The 25,900-nt window shown below is 57.3% G+C and overlaps 1 protein-coding gene across 1 annotated transcript; it reads right to left on the reverse strand.

The window, feature by feature from the left end:
• Nucleotides 1–212: 212 nt before the first annotated feature.
• KIRREL1 (kirre like nephrin family adhesion molecule 1) lies at nucleotides 213–25,813 on the reverse strand. The gene is given in 17 exon segments (XM_030965433.1): nucleotides 213–537; nucleotides 539–832; nucleotides 926–1,003; nucleotides 1,693–1,832; nucleotides 1,927–2,034; nucleotides 2,738–2,823; nucleotides 2,974–3,092; nucleotides 4,426–4,526; nucleotides 5,642–5,768; nucleotides 6,819–6,946; nucleotides 7,468–7,616; nucleotides 8,166–8,271; nucleotides 8,985–9,135; nucleotides 9,402–9,559; nucleotides 9,887–10,036; nucleotides 10,305–10,454; nucleotides 25,673–25,813. Coding segments are annotated over 17 exon segments (2,277 nt in total). The 5' UTR covers nucleotides 25,725–25,813; the 3' UTR covers nucleotides 213–357.
• Between the last annotated feature and the right edge of the window lie 87 nt (nucleotides 25,814–25,900).

Here is a 25,900-nt window from a genome sequence, read left to right on the forward strand (position 1 = left end):
CCCGTGGGCTTCCCAATGGGTGGTCGACTGGGCGTTTTGGACATCCCGATTTGAGAACATGCTGATCCCAATGGGAATGGTCGGGATGGGGCTGTTTTTGGGATTTACACATCCCCCTGGATTTGGGAGCACACAGAGCCGCTCCCTGGGAAATCTCCGGGACCAAGGACAAGGCTCAAACCCCGGCGGGTGGTGACACAGAGGGGACAACGCGGCCACAACCCCTGCCCTCCACCCGCCGGGGGGGCTGGAAAGTACCGGCAAAGCCAACGGAATGAACGGAAGCTCCAAGGAAGCCGCGGGGACGGTGGGGACCGGGGCGAGCACACCCCTGAATATCAGGGAGCCCCGCCCGCCCTAGACGTGCGTCTGCATGCGCTGCTGGAAGCGCTGCCCGTAGTCCGAGTGCTGCGACGTGTACGAGAAGCGCGTGGCGCCGCCGCCGAACTTGCCCACGGCCTCGTAGGGCTCGTAGGCGCCGCCGAAGCCCAGCCGGTAGGGCGGGAACGCCGCCGTGGGGCCGGGGAACCCCACGCCCACGCCACGCCACGCCCACGCCAGCGTAGTTCTCGTAGGAGAGCTGGCTGCTCGTGTCCCCCGCCGCCGTCACCGCGCGGCCCGGGCGCCGCTGCCCGCCTCGGGGAACTTCGGGGCCGCCGCGGGGGTAGGAGCTGAGCTGGGCGTAGCCGCTGGAGTGCGAGAGCGCGAGGGCGCCGCGGCTCGCGAAGCGGACCCGCCAGGGCCGGGCGCCGCTGTAATCGCCGTAGAGCACCGAGCGCGAGGCCGGGCGATCCTCGTGTGCGCGCACGTTGTAGTAGCCGTTGGTGGGGTCCTGGAGGGGGATAAATGGGGAAATCAGCGGGTTTTGGGAATGCTGGAGGGGTGGGAAGGGGGCATTGGGGTTGGGAGGGGCGTGGGGCCGGACCTTGAGCTCGTACTCCTCGCGGGTGTCGATGGTGTCGCAGCGCAGCTCCTGCTTCAAGTCCACGTCATCCTTGAATGACTGGAAAACCCACGGGAGTAATTGTGGGATGATGGGATCGGGGAATTGGGGAATTATGGAAGGGGATGGGCGGGGAGGAACCCTGAGACCCATCCCGCGGTGGGAAGGGGCGGCTCCCCATAGCCCAGGTGGATCCCAGGGGGACCTGGGCACTTGCAGGGATGGGGAATCCGTGGGATCCAGGGAATCAGGGATGGGGAATAAATGGGATCATGGGATCCATGGAATCGGGGATGGGGAGTCCATGGGATCATGGATGGGTCCAGGACTGATCCCTAAAATCCCATTAAACCAGCCCAGGGAACGCTGGAATTCTTTGGGATGGAAAAGACCCCAAAGATCCTTAAAGATCTGAGGGCAGGGGTGTTCCCACCGTCCCGGGTGACTCTGTGAGCCTGGCCTTGGGGACACGCCCAGGGCTGGGGACACGCCCAGGGCTGGGGACACGCCCAGGGCTGGGGACACACCCAGGGTTGGGGACACGCCCAGGGTTGGGGACACACCCAGGGTTGGGGACATGCCCAGGGTTGGGGACACGCCCAGGGCTGGGGACACGCCCAGGGCTGGGACACGCCCAGGGTTGGGGACACGCCCAGGGTTGGGGACACTGCCAGCCCTCCCGGCCATCCCGGGTGACGGTCCCTGCCCTGTCCCCAGTGTGTTCCCCGTGTCCCCATGGTGTCCCTCACCGAGTAGATGGCCTTCATGACGCGCGTGGCCGTGGACACGCTGGCCGTGTCCTCCTCCCGGTCCGCGTGCAGCGTCAGCGGCTCCCGGTTCACCGTCTCCACCTTGATGTCCAGCTTGCGCAGCGTGACGTCCTTGCGGCCTGCCGGGCGACCACAGAGTGACCACGGGGTGACCACGGGGTGACCACTGAGTGACCATGGAGTGACCCCAGAGTGACCCCTGACCCCACTCACTTCCTTTGCGGCGCCGGTAGAGGAAGCAGGCCAGGGCCAGCAGGCAGCTGATGAGGAGGACGCTGGCGCCGATGGTGGCGCCGGCGATGATGCCCACGGGCAGCACCTCTGTGGGGACACCAGGGGACAGTTGGGGACAGTGCCACAGCCCAGCTCTCATCCCAAAGCCCCCACAGCTCGGCTCGGAGGGGGATTGTGGGGTCACCACGTCCAGGGTGGGGCCGATCCCAGAATTGCAGGGTTCCTTGGGGAGCCCAGCCCCATCCCAGGGCTGACCCCTTTTCCAGGAGGAATTGCCCCAGATTTACAACTGGAGGCCACCCAAAGCTGTCCCCAAGCTCCCTGCCACTGTCACCTTTGCCCAGCCCAAAGCTGTCCCAGCTTGACCCAACTTGAGGCCATTCCCCGTCACCCAGATTGTCCCCAAGCCGTGTCCCACTGTCACCTCTCTCCTTGAGCTGGATGATGGCCGTGCCGGGCCCGAAGCTGTCCCAACCCAACCCAAAGCTGTCCCCAAGCCGTGTCCCATTGTCACCTCTCTCCTTGAGCTGGATGATGGCGTGCGGGCCCGAAGCTGTCCCAACCCAACCCAAAGTCACACAAGCTGTCCCCAAGCCGTGTCCCATTGTCACCTCTCTCCTTGAGCTGGATGATGGCGTGCCGGGCCCGAAGCTGTCCCAACCCAACCCAAAGCTGTCCCCAAGCCGTGTCCCACTGTCACCTCTCTCCTCGAGCTGGATGATGGCCGTGCCGGGCCCGAAGCTGTCCCAACCCAACCCAAAGCTGTCCCCAAGCCATGTCCCACTGTCACCTCTCTCCTCGAGCTGGATGATGGCCGTGCCGGGCCCGAAGCTGTCCCAACCCAAAGTTGTACAAAGCGTCCCCAGCGTAGTCGCACTGTCACCTGGCGTTGTAGCTGGATGATGCGTGGGCAGGGCGCGTCCCAACCCAACCCAAAGCTGTCCCCAGCCGTGTCCCACTGTCACCTGTTTGGGGGCGTGTGGGCTCGCTGCTGTCCAGGCCGCAGTTGTAGCGGGTCCTGAAGACGGGGGGGGCGCGTTGTTGATGGTCAGCGTGGACAGGACGCCGCTGCCCGTGTTGCTCCTCTCCACCGTGTAGCGCCCCAGCGTCCCCGCTTCCAGAATGTTCTCCTTCCACGCCCAGGCCTGCGGGGAGGGGCTGCCTCAGCACCGCGCTGACAGAAATCATTCTGAACTCTTTTCTTTATTCACTGCTTTATACTGCGGTTTGTGAATTATCCTGATGTTAACGCAGTTATCATTATTTTATTGTATGTTATATTATTTTATATTATTTGTTTTATGTTTATAAATTGTATTTTATTATATGTATTAATATACTTATAATACTTATATATTATATATACTATATTATTTATAATACTACAGTAGTATATATATACTATATATACTACTTGTAATAGTATAGTACTATATTACTTATAATATTTTCATTGTAAAATAATATCCTTTATAATTATAAATAATTTTATATACATAGGGATTTAATATTATTTTATACTTTATATTTATTTATTATATATAAATATATTTATTTATATTAATTTATTATAAGATTAAATATAAAAAATTACATTTTATATTTAGTTATTTTATATTTGATTTCTTTGATATTTATAAATTACATTTAATTATAAATACATATTAACACATATTAATTATAGTGCACATTTATAAAAAATTTGTATTATCTTTATAAATAACTTCATAAATTTCTTAAATATTTATTTACATATTTATTTTACATTATTTTATATTTTTATTTTATTTTTACAGGCTATACTTATATATACAAATATAACCCTAGGACACACTGAATAATAAATATATAATAATGTATGTTTATGTATATTAATATTACTGTATAAATATATAAATTGATAGGTAAATATATGCAAATATAAAGATATATTAATATATATTAAAAGGTTTCAATATAAAAATGTATTAATATATATTAATTCTAATGTATATTTAATGATAAAATGAATGTTATTAAATAATATCATTATATAAATATATAAATGAATATATAAGTATATAAACATATAAATTAATATATAAGTATATAAATATATAAGTATATAAGTATATAAATATATAAATATATAAAAATATACATATATAAAAATATACATATATACATATATACATATATACATATATACATATATACATATATACATATATATTAATATATATTAATATATAAGAATATATATCTATATATTAATTATAATGTGTATTTAATGATAAAATTTAATATTAAATTAGTAAATAATATTAATAACATCAATATTATTTACTATTAAAAATTATTAAATTATAAAATTAAAATTTATTAAATTATGAAATATTAAAAATTATTGAATCCATTAAATAAATAAGGAAAAATAAACGAGACGTAAAAACGAGCGGATGTTCTGGAACGCGGTGGTTTTGTTCGCGGCTCACTCACGATGCGGTCGGGCGGCGGCGTGCTGCCGATGAAGCACTCGACCTTGCCGCGGTCGCCGCGCACGGCGAACTGCACGGGCTCGCTGGAGATGATCGGGGGGCCTGCGGGGAGACGGGCAATTTGGGGTGCTCCGGGGGGAAATTTGGGACATTTGGGGTATGCCAGGGGGAAATGGGGAATTTGGGGTGCTCCGGGGGGAAATGGGCAATTTGGGATGCTCTGGGGGGAAATGGGGAATTTGGGGTGCTCCGGGGGGAGATGGGGACATTTGGGGCGCTCCGGGGGGAAATGGGGACATTTGGGGTGGTACAGGGGGGAGATGGGGACATTTGGGGTGCTCCGGGGGGAAATTTGGGGTGCTCCGGGGGGAAATGGGCAATTTGGGATGCTCCGGGGGGAGATGGGGACATTTGGAGTGCTCCGGGGGGAAATTTGGGGTGCTCCGGGGGGAAATGGGGAATTTGGGGTGCTCTGGGGGGAAATGGGGAATTTGGGGTGCTCTGGGGGAAATTTGGGATATTTGGAGTACTCCAAGGGGAAAAATGGGGATATTTGGGGTGTCCAGGGGGTAAATCAGGGATATTTGGAGTGTTCAAGGGGGGAAATGGGGAATTTGGGGTGGTCTGGGAAGGAAATGGGGAATTTGGGGTTTTCCAGGGGGGAAATGGGGAATTTGGGGTGGTCTGGGAAGGAAATGGGGAATTTGGGGTGGTCTGGGAGGGAAATGGGGAATTTGGGGTGGCCCAGGGGGGAAATGAGAGGAGGAAATTCCCGGAGCCATGTCCAGGCCGGGCCAAGAATGAGGGATTTGGGGTAAAATTCCTTGTTTTAGCTGGAATCGCGGGAACCCCCCTGCAGGAAATTCCAGGTTTAAATTCCTGGAATTCCTGACCCCCATCCATCCCCATCTCCCCGGGCTGTGGAAAATCTATTTTCAGGATTTATTCCCTTCCCATCATCCCCCCCACTTTGCGTTTTCCCTTAATTTTCCAGTTCCAACCCCAACAAAAAACCCCAAATCCCATTTTCCCCCTCATCTGAACCACCCCAACCTGTAAAATTTAAAATTCACCCATCCAAAACCAACCGAAAACAGAGAATTTTTGGGACGCCCGGATCTGCCTCATTCCCAGGGAACCCCAGGAGGTTTTGGGGTTTTTTTTTGGGTTTTTGGGGGTTTTTTTGGGGGGTTTTTGGGGTTTTTGGGGTGGCTGACCGTTGACGAAGAGGGTGACCTCCCTCTCGCCCACGCCGATGCGGGGCACGATGGCCTTGCAGACGTACTGGCCGGCGTCCGCCTGCGTCACCGACTTGAGGTACAGCTGGTTGCTGTTGCTCAGCACCTGTGGGGACACCGGGGACACCTGGGGACAGCCCGGAGGGGACACGGGACAGCCGCCAACAGCTCGGCAGCCTGGCCATAAATCGTTCCTGCGGGAATCCCAGCCCCCGTTCCTGGGGGGCTTTGGGGTGTGGAGGGGGCACGAGGAATGGTGGGGAGGTTCAGGGGCAACGGTTGACCCCCAATTCCAGCCCCAAACCCAAACCCAAACCCCAAACCCAACCCCAAACCCAACCCCAAACCCAAACCCCAACCACCCAAACCCCAAACTCAACCCAAACCCAATCCCAATCCCAAACCCAACCCCCAATCCCAAACCCCAAACCCAACCCCAATCCCAATCCCAAATCCCGCAACCCCAAACCCAAACCCCAAACCCCAAACCCAATCCCAAACCCCAAACCCAACCCCAATCGCAATCCCAAATCCCATGCCACCTCCAATCCCAAACCCCAAACCCCAAACCCAATCCAAACCCCAAACCCAATCCAAAACCCCCCCAACCCAATCCCAATCCCAAACCCAACCCCAACCCCAACCCCAAACCCAATCCCAACCCCAAACCCCAAACCCCAAACCCAATCCCAATCCCAAACCCAAATCCAATGTCAACTCCAATCCCAAACCCCAAACCCAATCCCAACCCCAATCCAAACCCCAATCCAAACCCATTCACGAATCCCAAGCCTAACCCCAAAACCAGTCTTAACCCCAATCCCAAATCCCAAGCCCAATCCCAATTCCAAATCCCAAATCCCAAATCGAATCCCAACTCCAATTCCAAATCCCAAACCCAATCCAAATCCCAATCCCAGTTCCCATTTTTTGGGGGAGGATTTTTTTGGGCGGATTTTTCCTGACATTTTTTGGGGATTTTTTTCTGGGATTTTTCCTGGGATTTTTTTTTTTTTTTTGGAGGATTTTTTTTTTTAGGATTTTTTGTGGATTTTTTTGGCGAATTTTTTTGGGACTTCAGGTCACACGGAACCCCCCGCCCCCCGACCCCGAGGGTACGGAGAACATTCCGGAAGCCCCTTGCGGGCGCCCCTACCATGTTGGATTCCTTCTTGGTCCAGGTGAGGGTCAGCGGCGGGTTCCCCGACCACACGCACGTCAGGGTGACGTCGGAGCCGATGTCGGTCACCGTGGGCTTGGGGTCCACCACGATCCGGGGGGCGACTGCGGGGACACAGCGGGGACGGGCGCTGGGGCGGCTTGGGGCTGCGGCTGGGGTTCTGGGGCCGTTTTGGGGCCGTTTTGGGGTTCTGGGGCCGTTTTGGGGCCAGTTTTGGTGTTTTGGGGTGGTTTTGGGGTTCTGGGGCCATTTTGGGGTTTTGGGGCAGTTTTGGGGCCAGTTTTGGTGTTTTGGGGTGGTTTTGGGGCAGTTTTGGGGCAGTTTTGAGGCCATTTTGGGGCTGTCTTGAGGTGGTTTTGGGGCGGCTTTGGGGCTGTTTTGGGGCGGCTTTGGGGCCATTTTGGGGCAACTTTGGGGCCATTTTGTGGCAGTTTTGGGGCCGTTTTGTGGCAGTTTTGTGGCGGTTTTGAGGCCATTTTATGGCAGTTTTGAGGCCGTTTTGTGGCGGTTTTGTGGCCGTTTTGTGGCGGTTTTGGGGGCCCGTTTTGTGGCGGTTTTGTGGCGGTTTTGTGGCCGTTTTGGGGCCGTTTTGTGGCGGTTTTGGGGCCGTTTTGGGGTCACTCACAGTGCACGTCCACCAGGGTGCTGACGTTGGTGCTGCCGATGTCGTTGTGCACCTCGCAGCTCACGGGCTCCGTGAAGAAGGTGTAGTCCACCTGCGTGTCGTACCTGTTCTCCTTGGCCTCCTCGATGATCACCCCGCCCTTGGCCCACCTGGGGACAGCGGGGACACCGTGCGACCTGATCCTGATCCCAAATCCCTGTCCTGATCCCAAATCCCTGTCCCAATCCGAAATCCCAATCCCCATCCGAAATCCCAATCCCCATCCTAAATCTCAATCCCCATCCAAAATCCCAGTCCCCATCTTAATTTCCAATCTCCATCCTAAATCCTAATTCCCATCCCAATTCCCAATCCCCATCCGAAATCCCAATCCCACTCACCATTTCCAGGGGATTTTGGGGAGGGGGCACAGAGCCATGGTGGGGACATTCAGGGGCACTTTGGGACCCCAATCCCCATCCTAAATCCCAGTCCTGATCCTAATTCCCAATCCCGATCTGAAATCCCAATCCCAATCCCAATTTCCAAAGGGTTTTGGGGAGTGGGCTCAGAGCCAAGGTGGGGACGTTTGACCCCAACCCCAACCCCAGTTTCCAATCCTGGGGTTTTGGGAAGGGACGGGGACACGGAGCCAGGGTGGGGACATTGGGTGGCCCCAAGTGACCCCCCCAGCCCAGTCCCGGGGTTTTGGGGCTCACCTGTAGCCCTTGATCTCGGGGTTGGCCGTGGCCATGCAGGTGAACACGACCCTCTCGCCCTCCTGCACCGTCTGGGGCTGGATGGACAGGGTCACCGTCGGGGGGTCTGCGGGGACAGGGACGGCTCAGGGGGGGGCACCGAGGGGTCCCCGAAGCCCTGGGGCGGGGCAGCCCCGTCCTTGTTCTTGTGGGGACCCCAAATCCCACCCTGTCCTTGTGGGGACCCCAAATCCCACCCTGTACTTTTGGGGACCCCAAATCCCACCCTGTCCTTGTGGGGACCCCAAATCCCATCCCTGTCCTTGTGGGGACCCCAAATCCAACCCCTGTCCTTGTGGGGACTCCAAATCCCACCCTGTCCTTGTGGGGACCCCAAATCCCACCCTGTACTTTTGGGGACCCCAAATCCAACCCTGTCCTTGTGGGGACCCCAAATCCAACCCCTGTCCTTGTGGGGACTCCAAATCCCACCCTGTCCTTGTGGGGACCCCAAATCCCACCCCTGTCCTTGTGGGGACCCCAAATCCCACCCTGTCCTTGTGGGGACCCTCCCCAGGGCTGTCCCCGCTGTCCCCTCCCGCCGTGGCCGCCCCTTCCCGCAGCCGCCACCGCAGGTCCGTGTTGGCCACCGAGTGCCGGCCCTGCCTCCCCCTCCTCTTCCTCCTCCTCCTCCTCCTCCCTCCGGCAAATCCCATCCACAGTCGCTGCTCTCACCTGCAACGCCACAAAAATCCCCCAAAATGCCCCCAAATCCCCCAAAAATCCCCCCAAATCCCCATCCCCGTCCCTTTCACCCCTGGTGTCCCCAGTGCCACGCACGGTGCACGTTGAGGCGCACGGAGCTCTCCTTGCCGCCCGGCACGGCCTCGTTGGAGCTGCGGCAGGAGAAGACGCGGCCGATGTCCAGCTCCGAGGGCGTGATGGGCAGCAGGCTCGTGGTGCTCTCGCGCTTCCCGTCGGCCAAAAGCTCCTGGGGGGACATGGGGACATGGGGACAGGGGGACAGCTCCGGGGGGACAGGGGACAGGGGACATGGGGACAGGGGACAGCTCCAACGGGGCTGGGGACACAGGGAGGGGACGGCCACCATGCTGCAGTGTCCCCATCCCGTGCTGGTGACGGCCCCGTCCTGCTGCAGCCCGTCGCGGAACCAGGTAAGGGTGGGGACAGTGGGACAGGGGGCACAGATGGGACACAGGGTGACAGTTCTGGGGACAGTTTTGGTGGCAGCCATACCGTGCTGGTGACGGCCCCATCCTGCTGCAGCCCGTCGCGGAACCAGGCCAGCGTGGCCGCGGGTTTGGCGCTGCGCGCCCGGCACGTCAGGTTGTACGGGGTGCCCGCCCTCAGCAGGATCTCGGGGGCGCCGTCGATCGTGGGGTCCTCGGGGGGGACTGCGGGGGCACAGAGGGGACAGCGGCTCGGGAGGGACACCCCGGGACACGGGGAATGGGGAGGGGACACGGGATGGGGACACCGGGAATGATGAGGGGACATGAGAGGCCCTGGAGGACACAGGGGTGGGACATGGGTGACATGGGGGACACTGGGGACTGTGTGGGACATTGGGGGGACCATGTGGGGCACTGGGGGCCAGGTGGGACATTGGGGACCGTGTGGGGCACAGGGAATGGTGAGGGACACCGGGAATGGGGAGGGGACACTGGGGCCAGGGTGTGACGGACACTGGGGACACCGGGGACACCGGGGCCAGCCCTCACTGAGCACGGTGAGGCGGACGCGGCGCGAGCGCAGCGCGGCCTCGGTGGCCTGGCACTCGTAGACGGCGTCATCGGAGAGCTCGGCGTCGCGGATCTCCAGGTTGTACTGGCCCGAGTCGGCCGTGCCCACGATGCGGTACCGGGGCCAGGCTGGGGAGGGACAGGGCAGGGTCACCTGGGGACACCCTGGTCCCACAGGGACACCCCAATGCCACAGGGACACCCCGATAACACAGGGACACCCCAACCCCATGCCCAGGCTGTGGGGACAGCCCTGGGAGGTCACACAGGGACACCCCCAGAGCCACCCCCCGTTTCCCAGGTACCCTTCAGCCCCTGCCCCATGGGTGACACCCCCAAAGCCACCCCTCCTGGCCCGGTGTCACCCCCAGTGTCGCCCCCAGTGTCCCCCGGGCACCTTTGAGGCCCTGGCCCATGCCGAGGGCCAGCCCGTCCTTGGTCCATTGCACGATGCCGGAGTAGTTGAGCACCACGCAGGACAGGACGATTCTCTGCCCGGCCACCACCGTCTGGTCCTCGGGCTCCTCCACGAAGCGCGTCTGCACCGCTGCGGCCACGGGGCCACGGTCAGCACCGGCCACGGGGCCACGGTCACGGCGCAGCGCCCGGCACCGCAGCACCGCGTGCGCTGCCATCCCGGGATATCCCGAGATACCCCTGAGATCCCCCAGGAGAGCCTCTGAAATCCCCCAGGACCCTCCTGAGATCCCCCCCGGAGCTGCCCCGGATCCCCTCAGGATCCCCCCGGAGCTCCCGGGGACCCCCGAACGCCCCCAGCCCGGGCCCCGCCGCTCCCGTTCCCGATCCCGATCCCGTTCCCGTTCCCGGCTGTTCGGGATCGATCCCGGGGTCACGCGGGAATCGAGCGGGCTGTGACGGGGACAGGGACAGGGACGCGGCCGTGCCCTGGAGCGGGGACGGGCAGCGCGACCCCCCCGCCTCTCCCGGCTCCAATCCCGGGCTTTTTATTCTGGCACGGAACGGCACGGAATGGAACGGCACAGCCCGGGGTCCCCGTCCCGCTCCTCTCCTTCTGAACCCCCCAAATCCACAGGCTCCTGCTTTTGATCCCGAAAATAAAACCCCCGGCGGGTCCAAACATCCCCAAAAACCCCCCCAAAATCCCCAAAATCCCCGTGTGGGGGTGTCCCTGGGATCCCTGGGAGCTCGGGAACCCTCGGGTGGGGAATCCAAGGAGCCCCGGGATAAAAAACCCCAAATCCATGGAGTAGGGAATCCAGGGATCCCCTGGGATTGGACACCCCCAAATCCAGGGATTGGGAGTCCAGGGAACCCCGGGACCCCCCGGGAATAACCGGGATTTTGGGGACAGCCAGCGCTGCGGGCAGCCTCGGTGCCACCCCCGGTGCCATCCCCGGTGCCACCCCCGGCCCGAGGCCGCGGGGATTTTGGGGGAAGATGAAGGAAAAGTGGGGATGGAGCGGGAGATCAAAGAGGGGAAGGAGCCGGGGGAGGGAAAATCAGAGCGGGGAACGGGGGAGGGAGCGGCGGGGGGGACGGGGATGGAACCGGGCTGGAACCGGGCTGGAACCGGGCTGGAACCGGGATGGAACCGGGCTGGAACCGGGCCGGTGGGGATGGGCGGGTTTTGGGGCAGAATGAGGGGAAAGCGGGCACCGGGATGACACCGGCCCTTGCGGGAATCACCCCGGATTTTGGGGGACATCGAGGGCAAACCAGGTACCGGGACGGCACCGGGATTTGGGGGGAAATTGAGGGGAAACGGGCACGGGGATGGCACCGGAACGGCGCCGGCACGGCTGGGGGTGGGCGGAATTTCGGGGAGATCGAGGAGAAAATGGGCACCGGGGTGGCCCCGGGATTTTGGGGGAAAGGGGCACCGGGGTGGCACCGGCCCAGCCCGGAATGGTTTGGGATTCCCGCATCCCTGTGTCCCCACACGTTGTCCCCAACCCCGAAACGCCAGCGCCGGGTCCCCGCAGTGCCAGTGCCACGTCCCGGGGCCACCTCCCCTCAGTGCCCCCCCTCTGGTGCCACCTCCCCTCAGTGCCACCTCCCGGTGCCACCTCCCCGCAGCGCCAGCCGCCGTGCCAGACCTGTCACCGCCGGCGGGGGCTGCTGGCGATTGTCACAGCCAGAGCCACCTCCTGCCACCGGCGGGGACCGGGATGGGGGGTGGCGGTGCCGCCCCTGCGGTGGTGCCACCGTGGTGGCACTGGGGTGACACGGTGGTGGCACTGCGGTGACACTGTGGTGGCACTGTGGTGGCACTGCGGTGGCACTGTGGTGGCACGGTGGGGACACTGTGGTGGCACTGTGGGGACACTGTGGTACACTGTGGTGGCACTGCGGTGACACGGTGGTGGCACGGCCTGGTTCGCTCCGGCGACAGCGCCGCGAGGTTTTTGTCGCGCGGCCGAGGTGACACCGCGCCGAGGTGACAGCGGTGGCCGCGGGCACAGGCACGAGGTGGCGCCTCGCTCGCTGCTGTGTCCCCTCGGTGTCGCCACGGTCCCCTGGCCGCTCGTCACCGCGTCCCCCGGGCCATGTCCGTGCCACCGGGCCACCCCCTGTCACCGTGTCCCCTTTGCCGCTGTGTCCCCTTGTGTCCCTCCTTGTCACCGTGTCCCCTCGCTGCCGTGCCCCCCCCTTTGTCACCGTGGTCCCCTCCCGTGTGGCAGCGCGTGCCTGTCCCCACGGCAATGTCCCCAGACGCTGCTGTCCCCACGGCAATGTCCCCCTGTCCCCAAACCCTCCTGTCCCCCCTTCCCCCCGCCCCATTTTCCTCCTTTTTCCCCATTTTCTCCCATTTTCCCCATTTTCTTCCCCATTTTTTCCTTCTTTCTTCCCCCTCTCCTTATTTTATCCCTCCCTCCTCCCTTCCCCTTCTCCTCCCGGCTTTTAAATGTAAAAAGCCTTTCCCCTCTTCCCGAGTCGCTCGCTGCTATTTTTACGTGAAACAAAAAAAGAAGAAAGAAAAAAAAAAAAAATTAAATAAATAAAAACCAAACCCAAAACAGGCGAGGAGGAGGGAGGAGAGTTCTAAAAAAAAAAAAAAAAAAGAAACAATAAATAAATAAATAAAATAAAATAAAAACCAAACCCAAAACAGGCGAGGAGGAGGGAGGAGAGTTCTAAAAAAAAATGAAATAATAAATAAAGAAGCTCTTGGCCGGGTTGGGTTTGTTCATTCTGCGGGGAAGAAAAGAGGATTTGGGGTTTTTGGGGTGGGAAGGAGAGGCCAGGGCAGGTCCCGGGGGCGCTGCTGTCCCCAGGGCCGGGGGCGGCACCGCGGGGTGGGGACACTGAGGGGACAGGGTGGGGTCTATGGGATCCATGGGATTCATGGGATTTATGGGGTATGGGATGAGATCAGTGGGATTTATGGGATGGGATGGGATGGGGGATCCATGGGATGGGATGGGATTGATGAGATCCATGGGATGCGATCCACGGGATGGGGTTTATGGGATTTATGGGATGGGATGGGATCAGTGGGATGGGGAGGGGTCTCGAGCCGGAGACCCCGGCAGTGCCGGGAATGTGGGGTCTCGTCCCGCTGGGATTTGGGATCACATCCGGGCAGGGACCGACCCCATCCCGATGGGGATTTGGGATCCCATTTTACCAGGGATCGACCCCAGTTTCCCGGGAATTCCAGCCCCGTTTTCCCGGGAATTCCAGCCCCGTTTTCCCGGGAATTCCAGCCCCGTTTTCCAGCCCAGCGCTGCTCCCGGCCAAGCCGAGCCGAGCCGGGCCCGGCCCCCCCCCCCCCCGCTCCCGGAGCTATTTTGGGATCGGGAATTTGGGACTCTGGGATCAGGAATTTGGGACTCTCGGCTCTGGGATCGGGAATTTGGGACTCTCGGATGGGGAATTTGGGACTCTCGGCCCGGCCCGGCCCGGAGGGGACGCGGGGACAGCGCCCGGTCCCCCAGGGGTGACCCCGAGGCCCCCCCGGGATGGGATTCCCGAGCCCCGGGATGGGGGTTCAGGCGCTGCCCGGGATTTTGGGATGCCCGGAGAGCGTTCCCCGCTTCCCTCCGCCCTTCCCAAAAATCCCAGCCCGGGAAATTCCCGGGAAAATCTCCACCCTCGGCTCTGGAAAAGCGGGAGCGGCTCCTGGACGGGGAATTGTGGGGTCCCAGGGGGGAATTGTGGGGTCCCAGGGGGGGTTTTGGGGTCCCAGGGGGGGTTTTGGGGTCTGTGGGGTCCCAGGGAGCTCTGGGGTCCCCCCCCCCGTGTCCCCCCCGATGTCCCCGGCCCCACCCCCGGCCCCAATCCCCGCTCTAATCCCGCAGTAATTAAACCCCGGCCCTCGTTAATTCCCCGTTAATTGCGGCCCCGGCCCCAACCCCACACGGCGATGGCCGCACCGAGAGCTGCCACTGCCACCGGCCCTGTCCCCGTGTCCCCATCCCTGTCCCCGCCATGCCACCGAGAGCTGGCACTGCCACTGTCCCCATCCCTGTCCCTGTCCCTGTGTCTGTCCCTGTTCCTGTGTCCCCATCCCTGTCCCTGTCCCCTGGCCCTGTTCCTGCAGTGCCACCATCCCTGTTCCTGTGTCCCCATCCCTGTCCCCGGTGTCCCCGTGTCCCCGTCCCTGTCCCCGGTGTCCCTGTGTCCCCGTTCCTGCCATGCCACCGTCCCCGTGTCCCTGTCCCTGTCCCCATGCTGGTGGCACCGGGGTGAGGGATGGATTCCCACGGACACGGCATTCCCTGGGACATTGAATCGTCATGGGGAAACTGAGGCACGGACGGGGAAACTGAGGCACAGAGGGATCATTCCAGAGGGAAACTGAGGCACGGGCGGGGGTTATTCCATGGGGAAACTGAGGCACGGGTGGGGAAACTGAGGCACAGGTCCATGGATTTCCTCGGACACTGAATTGCCATGGGGGAAACTGAGGCACAGATGGGGGAAACTGAGGCACGGAGCAGTTATTCCACGGGGAAACTGAGGCACAGAGGGGTTTCCAAAGGGAAACTGAGGCATGGGGGGGAGAGAGGGGGTTATTCCATGGCGGAAACTGAGGCACGAATGAGGGAAACTGAGACACAGTCCGGGGTTATTCTATAGGGAAACTGAGGCACGGGTGGGTTATTCTATAGGGAAACTGAGGCACGGGTGGGTTATTCTATAAGGGTGGGTTATTCTTGGAGTGGGTTATCTTAAATATGTTATAGGGAAATGAGGCACGGACACTCCCGCTCCTCCCCCGCTCCCCACGGCCCCGGGGCCGGGACTGGGGCGCCTCTCCCGGGGCCGCTAATTCCATTAATTAGCGATGTCTCATTAAGACATCTGCTAACGAGGCCGCAGCTCCGGGGGGGGGGCGGGGGAAGCTTCCAGCGCTTTTTTCCCCTTTTTCCCCATTTTTTACCATTTTCTCCCCATTTCCCTCCCCTCAAATTCGGGATTTTTATTCCTTTTTTTTCCCTCCCCCCGAATTTTCCCCAAAAAATCCTCCACCCCCCCCCCTCCCGCGGCCCCGAGCAAACAAACAAAAGTCTTAATTAGACATTAATTAGACATTGTTCCTGCGCTAATTAATGAACGCCGCGCCAGTCACGGGAGGGGGGGATTTTGGGGGGGCCGGGGGGGTTTGGGGGTTCAGATTTGGGGAGGGGTCCCTGGGGCTGTGGGGGCTCAGTTTGGGGGGGTCAGGTCCGGGTTTTGGGGGTCTGTGGGGGTTTTGGGGGTATTGGGGGGTTTGGGGGGCTCTGATTTAGGGATGGGGTCCCTAAAGCCTCTGGGGGCTCAATTTGGGGGGCTCAGGGCGGTTTTGGGGGGTTTGGGGGCTCTGATTTGGGGAGGGGTCCATGGAGCCTCTGCAGGGCTCAGTTTGGGGGATTCAGGGCGGTTTTGGGGGGTCAGGTCCGATTTTGTGGGGTCGGGGGGGGTCTGATTTGGGGAGGGGTCCCTGGAGTCCGTGGGGAGCTCAATTTGGGGGTCAGGGTGAATTTTTGGGGGGTCAGGGCGGTTTTGGGGGTTCTAGGGGAGTTTAGGGGGCTCCGATTTGGGGAGGGGGCCCTGAGACCTCTGGGGGCTCAATTGGGGGGGGGGGGGGGGGGGGTCAGGGTTGAATTTTGGGGGGTCAGGGTGAATTTTTGGGGGGGGGGGGGGGGGGGGGGGGGGGGGGGGGGGGGGGGGGGGGGGGGGTCAGGGTGAATTTTTGGGGGGTCAGGGTGAATTTTTGGGGGTCAGGGCGGTTTTGGGGCGCTGATTTGGGGAGGGGTCCCTGGGGCTGTGGGGGTCCCAGTTTGGGGGTCAGGGCGGTTTTTTTGGGGGGGTCCGGGGGGTTTGATCCACCCGGGTCAGCCCAGAAGTGAAATTCGGGAAGTTTGGGATTTTTCTGGGTTGTTTTTTGGGGGGAGTATTCAGGATTTTCTTGGGGACATTCAGGGGTTTTTGGGGGGGATTTTGGATTTTTGGGGGGAGATTCTGGATTTTTTGGGGGTGGGAATTCGGGATTTTTGGGATGAGATTCTGGGTTTTTTTAGGGGAGATCTGGGACTTTTTTAGGGAGGTATTTGGGATTTTTTTGAAGGGATTCTGGACTTTTTTGGGATGAGATTCTGGACTTTTTTGGGATGAGATTCTGGTTTTTTTAGGGTTGAATTTGGGATTTTTAAGGGGGAATTCTGGACTTTTTTTTTGGGACGAGAGTCTGGATTTTTTGGTGGGAGAGTCCGGATTTTTTGGGGGAAAATTCGGCAGTTTTTGGGGGAGATTCTGTGGTTTTTTTTTGGATGAGATTCTGAACTTTTTTGCCATGAGATTCTGGTTTTTTTTTATAGGGGAGATTCGGGGTTTTTTGGGGATGTGGTAATTCTGGATTTTTAGGGATGAGATTCTGAATTTTTTGGGGGTGGGAATTCTGTGGTTTTGGGGGAGATTCGGGGTTTTTTGGGGTGTCCCGAGCGCTCCCGCTCCCGCTCCCCCCCGGCTGCGGTCGATGATCCCACACTCCTGGAATTTGAGGAATTTCCTGCCAAGGCTCCCTCTGGAAAGGCAAAAACGCCGAGATTTTAACCCCCTGCTCCCCGGCCCGCCCGGCCTTTTGGGGGAGAATTTCTGATTTTGAGATAATTTCTGATTTTTTGGATCATTTCTGATTTTTCCCCCTGATTTTTCCCCGCGATGGGAATCGCTGCTTTCCGCGGAAAAACCCGAATTTTCGTGCCTCAGTTTCCCTCCTTGACCCCGAGGGTTCCATTCCGGCCCTAAATCCCCCCAAAAACCCCAAAACCGCCCCAAAAATCCCCCCCGAGGAGGCTCTGCCCACCCCAATTCCCTTTTTTCCGACTCGATTCAATCAAATCCGCCCGGAATTTTGGTTTTTTTAAAATAAAATTTCACCAAAATGGGGAAAGGAGGAGGAAAAAGGGGCCCCAGCTCCAGGATGTTCCCAATTCCAGCCCCAAGGAGGGTGAAAGGGGGAAAAAAATGGGAATTTTGGGGAAAATCCACGTGGAGAAGGGAGGGAAAAGTGAAAATGGGGGAAAATCCAACTGGGGAAGGGAGAAAATGTGGATTTTGGGGAAAATTCATGTGGAAAAGGGAGGAAAATGTGGATTTTGGGAAAATCCACGTGGAGAAGGGAGGGAAAAAGTGGAATTCGGGAAAAATTCAACTGGGCAAGGGGGAAAAAGTGAAAATTGGGAAAAATCCACGCGGGGAAAGGCGGGAGAAAAGTGAAATTTGGGAAAATCCACCTGGGAAAAGGGGGAAATGTGGATTTTGGGAAAATCCACGTGGAGAAGGGAGGGGAAAAGTGAAAATGGGGAAAAATCCACCTAGGAAAGGAGGTAAAATGTGGATTTTGGGGGGGAAATGTGGATTTTGGTAAAAACACGTGGCTAAAGGGTGAAAATGTGGATTTTGGGAGGAAAAGGTGAATTTTGGGAGGAAAAGGTGAATTTTGGGGGGGAAAAGGTGAATTTTGGGGGGAAAATGTGAATTTTGGGGGAAAATGTGAATTTTGGGAGGAAAAGGTGAATTTTGGGGGGGAAAAAGGTGAATTTTGGGGGGAAAATGTGAATTTTGGGAGGAAAAGGTGAATTTTGGGGGGAAAATGTGGATTTTGGGGGGAAAAGGTGAATTTTGGGGGAAAATGTGAATTTTGGGGGGAAAAGGTGAATTTTGGGGGGAAAAGGTGAATTTTGGGGGGAAAATGTGAATTTTGGGGAGGAAAATGTGAATTTTGGGAGGAAAATGGAATTTGGGAGGAAAAAAATGTGAATTTTTGGGGGAAAAAGGGATTTTGGGGGAAAAGGTTTGGGAGGAAAAGTATTTTGGGGGAAAAGGTGAATTTTGGGGAAAAGGTGAAATCCCCGGGCAAAGGTGAATTTGGGTGAACTCCGCGGGGGCCCACGGGACACCCCGCGGGTTTGGGGTGGTCCCGGTCCCGGAGCCTTCATCCCCCTCCTCCTCCTCCTCCTCCTCCTCCTCCCCGATTCCCGTTTAATTAAAAAAAAAAAAAAAAAAAAAAAAAGAAAAGAAAAGAAAAAATTTCATTTTCCCCCCCCCGTTGCCACGGCAACGCCTCCAGCCGCTCTCGCCTTGGAAATCCAAGTTGTTTTTTCCTCCCCCTCCTCCTCCTCCTCCTCCTTTTCCTCCTTCCCTTCCCCATCCCGACCCCCCCCCCCGCATTTTGATTTCCATTTGGATCATAATCCGCCCGTTGCCATGGCAACGCCGCCAGCCCTTTCTGCCCCGGCCCTTGCAGAAAAGGCCTCGTTCCCCTTTTCCCCTTTTTCCCATTTTTTCCCCTCTTTTCCCCCTTTTCCCCTTTTTCTTCCCTTTCCCCCTTCTCTCCCCAGTTTCCCCCCCATTTTCCCCTATTTTTTCTCTTTTTCCCCCTTTTTTTCTCCTTTTTCCCATTTCCTCCCCTTTTCCCCCCCATTTTTCCCGCTCCTTCCCCCCACCCCGGGGTCCCTTTTGGGGGCGGGGGGGGCAGGAGGGGCTGTGCCAGATCCCGGCGCCTCCGGATGCATCCCAGAGACCCCAAATCCCAAATCCCAAACCCCGATCCCCGATCCCAAACCCCAAATCCCCGATCCCAAACCTAAAACCTCAAATCCCTGATGCCAAACCTCAAAATCCCAAAACCCAAATCCCAGATCCCAAATCCCAGATCCCAAATCCCAGACCCCAAATCCCTGATCCCAAATCCCAGATCCCAAACCCCAAATCCCAGATCCCAAATCCCAGACCCCAAATCCCTGATCCCAAATCCCAGATCCCAAATCCCAAACCCCAAATCCCAGATCCCAAATCCCAGACCCCAAATCCCTGATCCCAAATCCCAGATCCCAAATCCCAAACCCCAAATCCCAGATCCCAAATCCCAGACCCCAAATCCCTGATCCCAAATCCCAGATCCCAAAATCCCAAACCCCAAATCCCCGATCCCAAACCTAAAACCTCAAATCCCTGATGCCAAACCTCAAAATCCCAAACCCCAAATCCCAGATCCCAAATCCCTGATCCCAAATCCCAGATCCCAAAATCCCAAACCCCAAATCCCTGATTCCAAATCCCAGAGACCCCAAATCCCAAATCCTAAACGCCAATCCCTGATCCCAAATCCCAAATCTAAAACCTCAAATCCCTGATGCCAAACCTCAAAATCCCAAACCCCAAATCCCAAAATCCCAAATGCCCAATCCCAAAATCCCCGATCCTAAATCTGGAATCTAAAATCCCAAATCCCTGATCCCACATCCTTGACCCCAAATCCCTGATCCCAACCTCTCAAATCCCAGATTTGGGAGACCCAAACCCCAAACTCTAAATTCAAAATCCGCGACCCCAAATCTCCAATCCCAAATCCCAAAACCCCCAGATCCCAAAAAATCCCCAATCCCAAATCTCAACCCCCTGATCCCAGGCTCCAAATCCTTGATCCCAAATCCCAAACCTCAGATCTCAAATCCCCAATCCCAAATCCCAAATCCCAAATCCCAAACCCCAGATCTCAAATCCCTGATCCCAAATCCCAGATCTTAAGTCCCAAATCCAAAATTCCCGATCCCAAAATCCCAAATCCCAAAATCCCAAATCCCAAATCTCAGATCCCAAAACCCCAAAATCCCAAACGCCAAAATCCCAAATCCCAAATCCCCAAACCCAAAACCCCAAAACCCCAAATCCCCAAAATCCCAAATCCCAAATCTCACATCCCAAATCCCAAACCCCAAACCCCAAAATCCCAAATCCCAAATCTCAGATCCCAAAACCCCAAAATCCCAAGCCAAATTAAAATCCACCCAAACCCCAAAACCCAAACCCCAAATCCCCAAAATCCCAAATCCCAAATCTCAGATCCCAAATCCCAAACCCCAAAATCCCAAATCCTGACCCTTTTCCCGCTGTTCCCCCTGGATCTGCCCCCGCTCCCTGCGGGGTCTCTGGGGGGTTTTGGGGGGGATTTTGGGGGGTTCTGACCCCATGGGGAGATTTTGGGGGGAATTTTTGGGGGGGGATTTTTTGGGGGGATTTTTTGGGTGGGGATTTTTTGGGGGGGATTTTGGGGGATTTTTTGGGGGGGATTTTGGGGGGATTTTGGGGGATTTTTTGGGGGGATTTTTGGGGGATTTTTTGGGGATTTTTGGGGTAATTGGGGGGGGGTGGGTGGGGGGGTGGGGTGGGGGGGGTTAGGGGTTTTTTGGGTGGGGGGGAGGGGGTTTTTGGGGGTTTTGGGGGATTTTTGGGGGTTTGGGGGGGTTTTGGGGGTTTTTTTTTTTTATTGTTTTGGATTTTGTTTTGGATTTTGGGGTTCTGTTCCCGTCCCCCCTTTCCCGGATCCCCCGTTATGCAAATGAGCCGCGGGCCCCGGAGAGCGCAATTAGCGCCGAGCGGAGCCCGGAGCGATTAATTAAGAGATAATGAAGGGAAGAGGAGCCGGGGGGGGGGGGGGGAAATGGTGGGGAGGGGCGGAACTGCCGAGAAACCCCAAAATTACCGAGAAACCCCAAAATTACCGAGAATTCCCGATAAAAATCACCATAATCCCCGAAAATTGCCGAAAATTGCCGAAAATTGCCGAGAATTGCCAAGAATCGCCGAGAATCCCCGAGAATTGCCGAAAATCCCCGAAAATTACCGAGAATTGCCGAAAATCCCCGAAAATCCCAAGAACTCCCAAGAATCCCTAAGAATTCCCCAAAAATTCCCCCAAAAATCCACAATCATTCCCAGAATTCCCAATAATTCCCAATAATTCAGGATACGAATTCCCGAAAATTCCCAATAAATCCCAATAATTCCCGGTAATCCCCGAGAATTCCCAAAAGTCCATGATAATCCCCGAGAATTCCCAATAATTCTCAATAATTCAGGATATTAATTCCCGGTAATTCCCAAAAACTCCCAATAAATCCCAATAATTCCCGATAATTCCCAAAACTCCACGATAATTCCCGAGAATTCCCAAAAATTCCTGATAGTTCCCAAAAAATTCCCAAGAATCCGCGACATTAATTCCTGATAATTCCTGGAAATTCCCAGTAATTCTCAAAAATTCCCAAAAATTCCTGAAAATTCCCCCAAAATTGCTGAAAGTCCCCGAGAATTCCCGAGGCCCAAGCCGAGCCGGGCGTTCCCGGGGTTTGTCCAGGTGGGCAAAGCTCGGGATTAAATCAAACCGGGATTAAACCGGGGGGATTAAAGGAATAAATCAGTAATGAATGAATAAATTAATGAATTATTGAATGAATTAATGAATAAATTAATGAATTAATGAGCTGGGGCGGAGGCGCCGCCCCCCGAGGTCACCGCAGGGACTCGAAGGGAACCAGGAGGAGGCGCCGGGGGCTCCGGGGTTGGGGTTCCCCACCCCAAAATCACAAAAAATCACCCCAAAAATCCACCTGAAATCACCCCCAAATCATCCCCAAATCATCCCAAAATCATCCCAAAATCATCCCAAATCACCCAAATCACCCAAAGTCACCCAAAATCCCATTCCCAGGGACTGGGGACAGCCAGGGCGCTCCTGGCCCTGGCCCTGTCCCTGCCCCAAAATTTGGGGTCGAGGGGTCACATCCCATGGGATCCCAAATCCTCCAGGATCCCAAATCCCATGGGATCCCAAATCCTGTGCGATGCCGAATCCTTTGGGATCCCAAATCCTCCAGAATCCTAAATTCTGCAGGATCCCAAATCCCATGGGATCCCAAATCCTTCTGGATCCCAAATCCTCCAGAACCCCAAATCCCACAGGATCCCAAATCCTTCTGGATCCCAAATCTTCCAGAATCCTAAATTCTGCAGGATCCCAAATCCCATGGGATCCCAAATCCCCCGGCATCCCAAATCCTCCAGGATCCCAAATCCCTCGGGGTCAGCTCCCTGCTGTCACCTCTCCCATTTGAGGGAAGGGAAGGAAGAGAATAAAATAAAATATATTAAAAAAAATATATATATATAAAATAGAAATTAAAATATCAATATAAACAAAACATAAAATTATATATTTAAAATATACAGAGTAAAATAAAAAATTCAAATATAAAATAAAATCTAGAATAGAATGTAGCGTAAAATTAAAAAATGAAATAAATAAAACAACCCGGCGGAGAGGAGAAGAAGGGCCCAGAAAATGAATAAATATTTCAATTTGAGGCGCAATCACGGCGAGTGATTGAAACGGGGAAGAAGAATGGCTTTCATTTAGATAAGATACAGAAAATTATTTCGTGAGGAATGAAGAGTGATGAGCCCCATTCAGCGCCGGCCCCGAGCGCCCCCCACGGCGGGAGGGACCCCAAAACTGCCCGGAGTGACCCCAAACTCCAGGCTGCTCCAGAGTGAGACCCCACGGTCTGCAGAGAACCCCACGGTCTGCAGAGAACCCCAGGTTTCACAGAGAACCCCACGTTTTACAGAAAACCCCACGTTTCGCAGAGAACCCCACGTTTTACAGAAAACCCCACGTTTCACAGAGAACCCCACGTTTCGCAGAGAACCCCACGTTTTCCAGAAAAGACCCCAACATTCTCCAGGAAAACCCCGACATTTTCCATAAAAGCCCCAAATTTTGGCCCGGCACTGGGGACAAGGCTGCTCTGGGAGGTGATGGTGGAGCAAGAGGGCGGGACAGGGATGGGGTGGGATTGGGGTGGATTTGGGATGGGATGGGATTGGGATGGGATGGGTTTGGGATTGGGGTGGATTTGGGAGGGGGGTTGGGATGGGTGGGATGGGATGGGTGGGATGGGTGGGATTGGGTGGTTGGGATGGGGGGGGGGGGTGGGTGGGTGGGTGGGATGGGTGGTGGGTGTGGTTTGGGTTGGGGGGGGATGGGGGTTGGTGGTGGGATGGGTTTGGGATGGGATGGGTGGGAGGGATGGTTGGGGGGATGGGTTTGGGGGGTTGGGGGTGGGGGGATGGGATGGGATGGGATGGGATTGGGAGGGAGGGTGGGGTGTTGGGGGGTTTGGGAGGGTGGGTGGGAGGGTGGGTTGGGATGGGATGGGATTGGGATGGGATGGGTGGGGTGGATTTGGGGTGGGTTTGGGATGGGATGGGTTTGGGATGGGATGGGTTTGGGATGGGATGGGATTGGGATGGGATGGGTTTGGGGTGGATTTGGGGTGGGTTTGGGATGGGATGGGATTGGGATGGGATGGGTTTGGGGTGGGTTTGGGATGGGTTTTGGGGTCACTGGGATTGTCACGCAGGGATGTGAGCCCTGACCCCAAACTGGAGCCCTCGATCCCAAATCAGAGCCATTGACCCCAAAATGGAACCATCCCATCCCAAACCAGAGCCATCGATCCCAAACAGAGCCACCCCAAAATGGAACCATCCCATCCCAAACCAGAGCCATCGATCCCAAACAGAGCCACCCCAAAACGGACCTATCCCATCCCAAACCAGAGCCATCGATCCCAAACCGGGACCATCGATCCGATACCGGAGCCGTCCCAAACCGGAACCCTCCCATCCCAAGCTGAAGCTGCCCCATCCCAAAACGGAGCCGCCAATCCCAAACCGGATCCCTCCCATCCTAAACTGGAACTGTCCCGCCCCAAACCGGGACCATCCCACCCCAAACCGGGACCATCCCGCCCCAAACCGGGACCGTCCCACCCCAAACCGGGACCATCCCGCCCCAAACCGGGACCATCCCATCCCAAACCGGGACCATCCCGCCCCAAACCGGGGCCGTTTCCCCGGGTCCCTCCTGCCCCACACCGGGGCCGTCTCTCCCCGTTTCCCCGGGTCCCTCCCGCCCCACACCGGGGCCGTTTCTCACCGTTTCCCCGGGTCCCTCCCGCCCCACACCGGGGCCGTTTCTCGCCGTTTCCCCGGGTCCCTCCCGCCGCTCCCGCCGCTCCCCGCGTGGCCCCGCGGCCGCTTTTGTTCCCGGGGGACGCGGAGCCCCCGGCGCTGCCCCCGGCGCTGCCCCGGCCCCGCGGGGCTCCCGCCGCTGCCCCGGGGGTCGCGGCCCCGCCGGCGCCTCCTCCCGCTCCTCTCAAACCCCCGCGGGCCAGGCGGCTTTTTGGGGATTTTTGTTTTTTCCGTTTTTCCCTTTTTTTCCCCTTTCCCTTCCCCTCTCTCCTCTCGGCATCTTAGCAACGCCGCCCCCTTAATTAAAAATTAGATTGGATTTTGCAGCTGGGAAGCGCCGGAGGCCGCGCTGGGGCAGAGCCCGGCCCCGGCCCCGCGCGCAGGGGGAGACGAGACCCCCCCAAAACTCCCTGGGGGGATGGGGGCGCCCCCCCCGCGCCCTCCGAGGGTTTTTGGGGGGATTTGGGGACCCCCAGCCCCCCGCGGCCCCGCGGCTTTTCCTCAGCGTGACCTTGGCAGAGCAGCTCCCCCCGTGCCTCAGTTTCCCCCGGGAGGGTTTTGGGGGTCCTGGGGGTCGGGTCGTTCCCCACCCCCACCCTGGGGAGCGGCTCTGGAGGGGGTGGGGGTGGGAAAAGGGGGGTCCGGGTTCCCCCAGACCCTTCCCAAGCAATGCCCGGATTGGGGTCCTGGGGTACCCCCGGAGGCGGCCCCTGCGCTCGCCACGGACGGACGGACGGACGGACGGACGGACAGACGCCCCCCGGGCGGGTCAAGTCCCCCCATCACCCTCAGCCCTGTCCCCCCCCAGCCCCTCCCGGGGGTCCCGTTTGACCCCAGGGTCCCCGAACCCCCGAACCGGCCCCGGGACCCACATCGGGGGGCCAAACCTCGGTCCCGGTCCGGGGGCTCCAACAGGACCGGAACCGGGGGAACGGAGCGGCCCCGGGGAGGGAGAACCGGGCCCGGTTCTATCAGGAACCCCCGGTACTGAGGGGGGGTCCACGAGGAGCGGTCCCGGGACCGGGCAGAACCGGGCCCGGTCCCACCGGGATCTCCCCGGTACCGAGGGGGGTCCACGAGAACCAGCCCTGGGGTTCGGGAGAACCGGGCCCGGTCCCACCGCGATGCCCCGGTACCGGGAATCCACGAGACCCCACGGCGGGATTTGGCAAAACCGGGCCCGGCATTGAGCAGAACCGGCCGCGATTCCATCCGAACCCCCCGGTACCACCAGCGGCGACCGCGGGCCCGCCAGCACGGCCAGAACCCCCCGGGACCCCTCCGAGCCCCCGGTACCGGCCGGAGCCCGGCTCTCATCCCTCCGGGAACGGGCGGGACCGGCGGCGAGCGGGGCTGGAGCGCTGCCCGCGGAGTTGGGAACGGCGCCGCCGGTCCCGCCGCCGGTGCCCCCGAACCGCGCGTTCCCCGGTGCCCCCCGGTTCGGTGCCCCCGGTTCGGTGCCCCCGGCGCCGTGCCCACCTTGCCCGCGGGTCCCGGCGAGAGTCAGCAGGCACAGGAGGAGGATCCGCATCTCCCGTCCCGTGGCGGCGGCCGCGCTCCGGGGCCGGGCCCGCCGGGGGGCTCCGCTCTGGGGCTCCGCGCGGCAGCGCCGCCCCGCTCGGCCCCGGCCGCCCCCGGTACCGGCGGCGCTCTGGGCGAGCCGAGCCTGGCCCGGCCGGGCCGGGGCCGGGCAGGGGGCCGGGAAGG

Source organism: Camarhynchus parvulus, chromosome 25 (assembly GCF_901933205.1).
Source record: "Camarhynchus parvulus chromosome 25, STF_HiC, whole genome shotgun sequence".
Taxonomy (NCBI): Eukaryota; Metazoa; Chordata; class Aves; order Passeriformes; family Thraupidae; genus Camarhynchus; species Camarhynchus parvulus.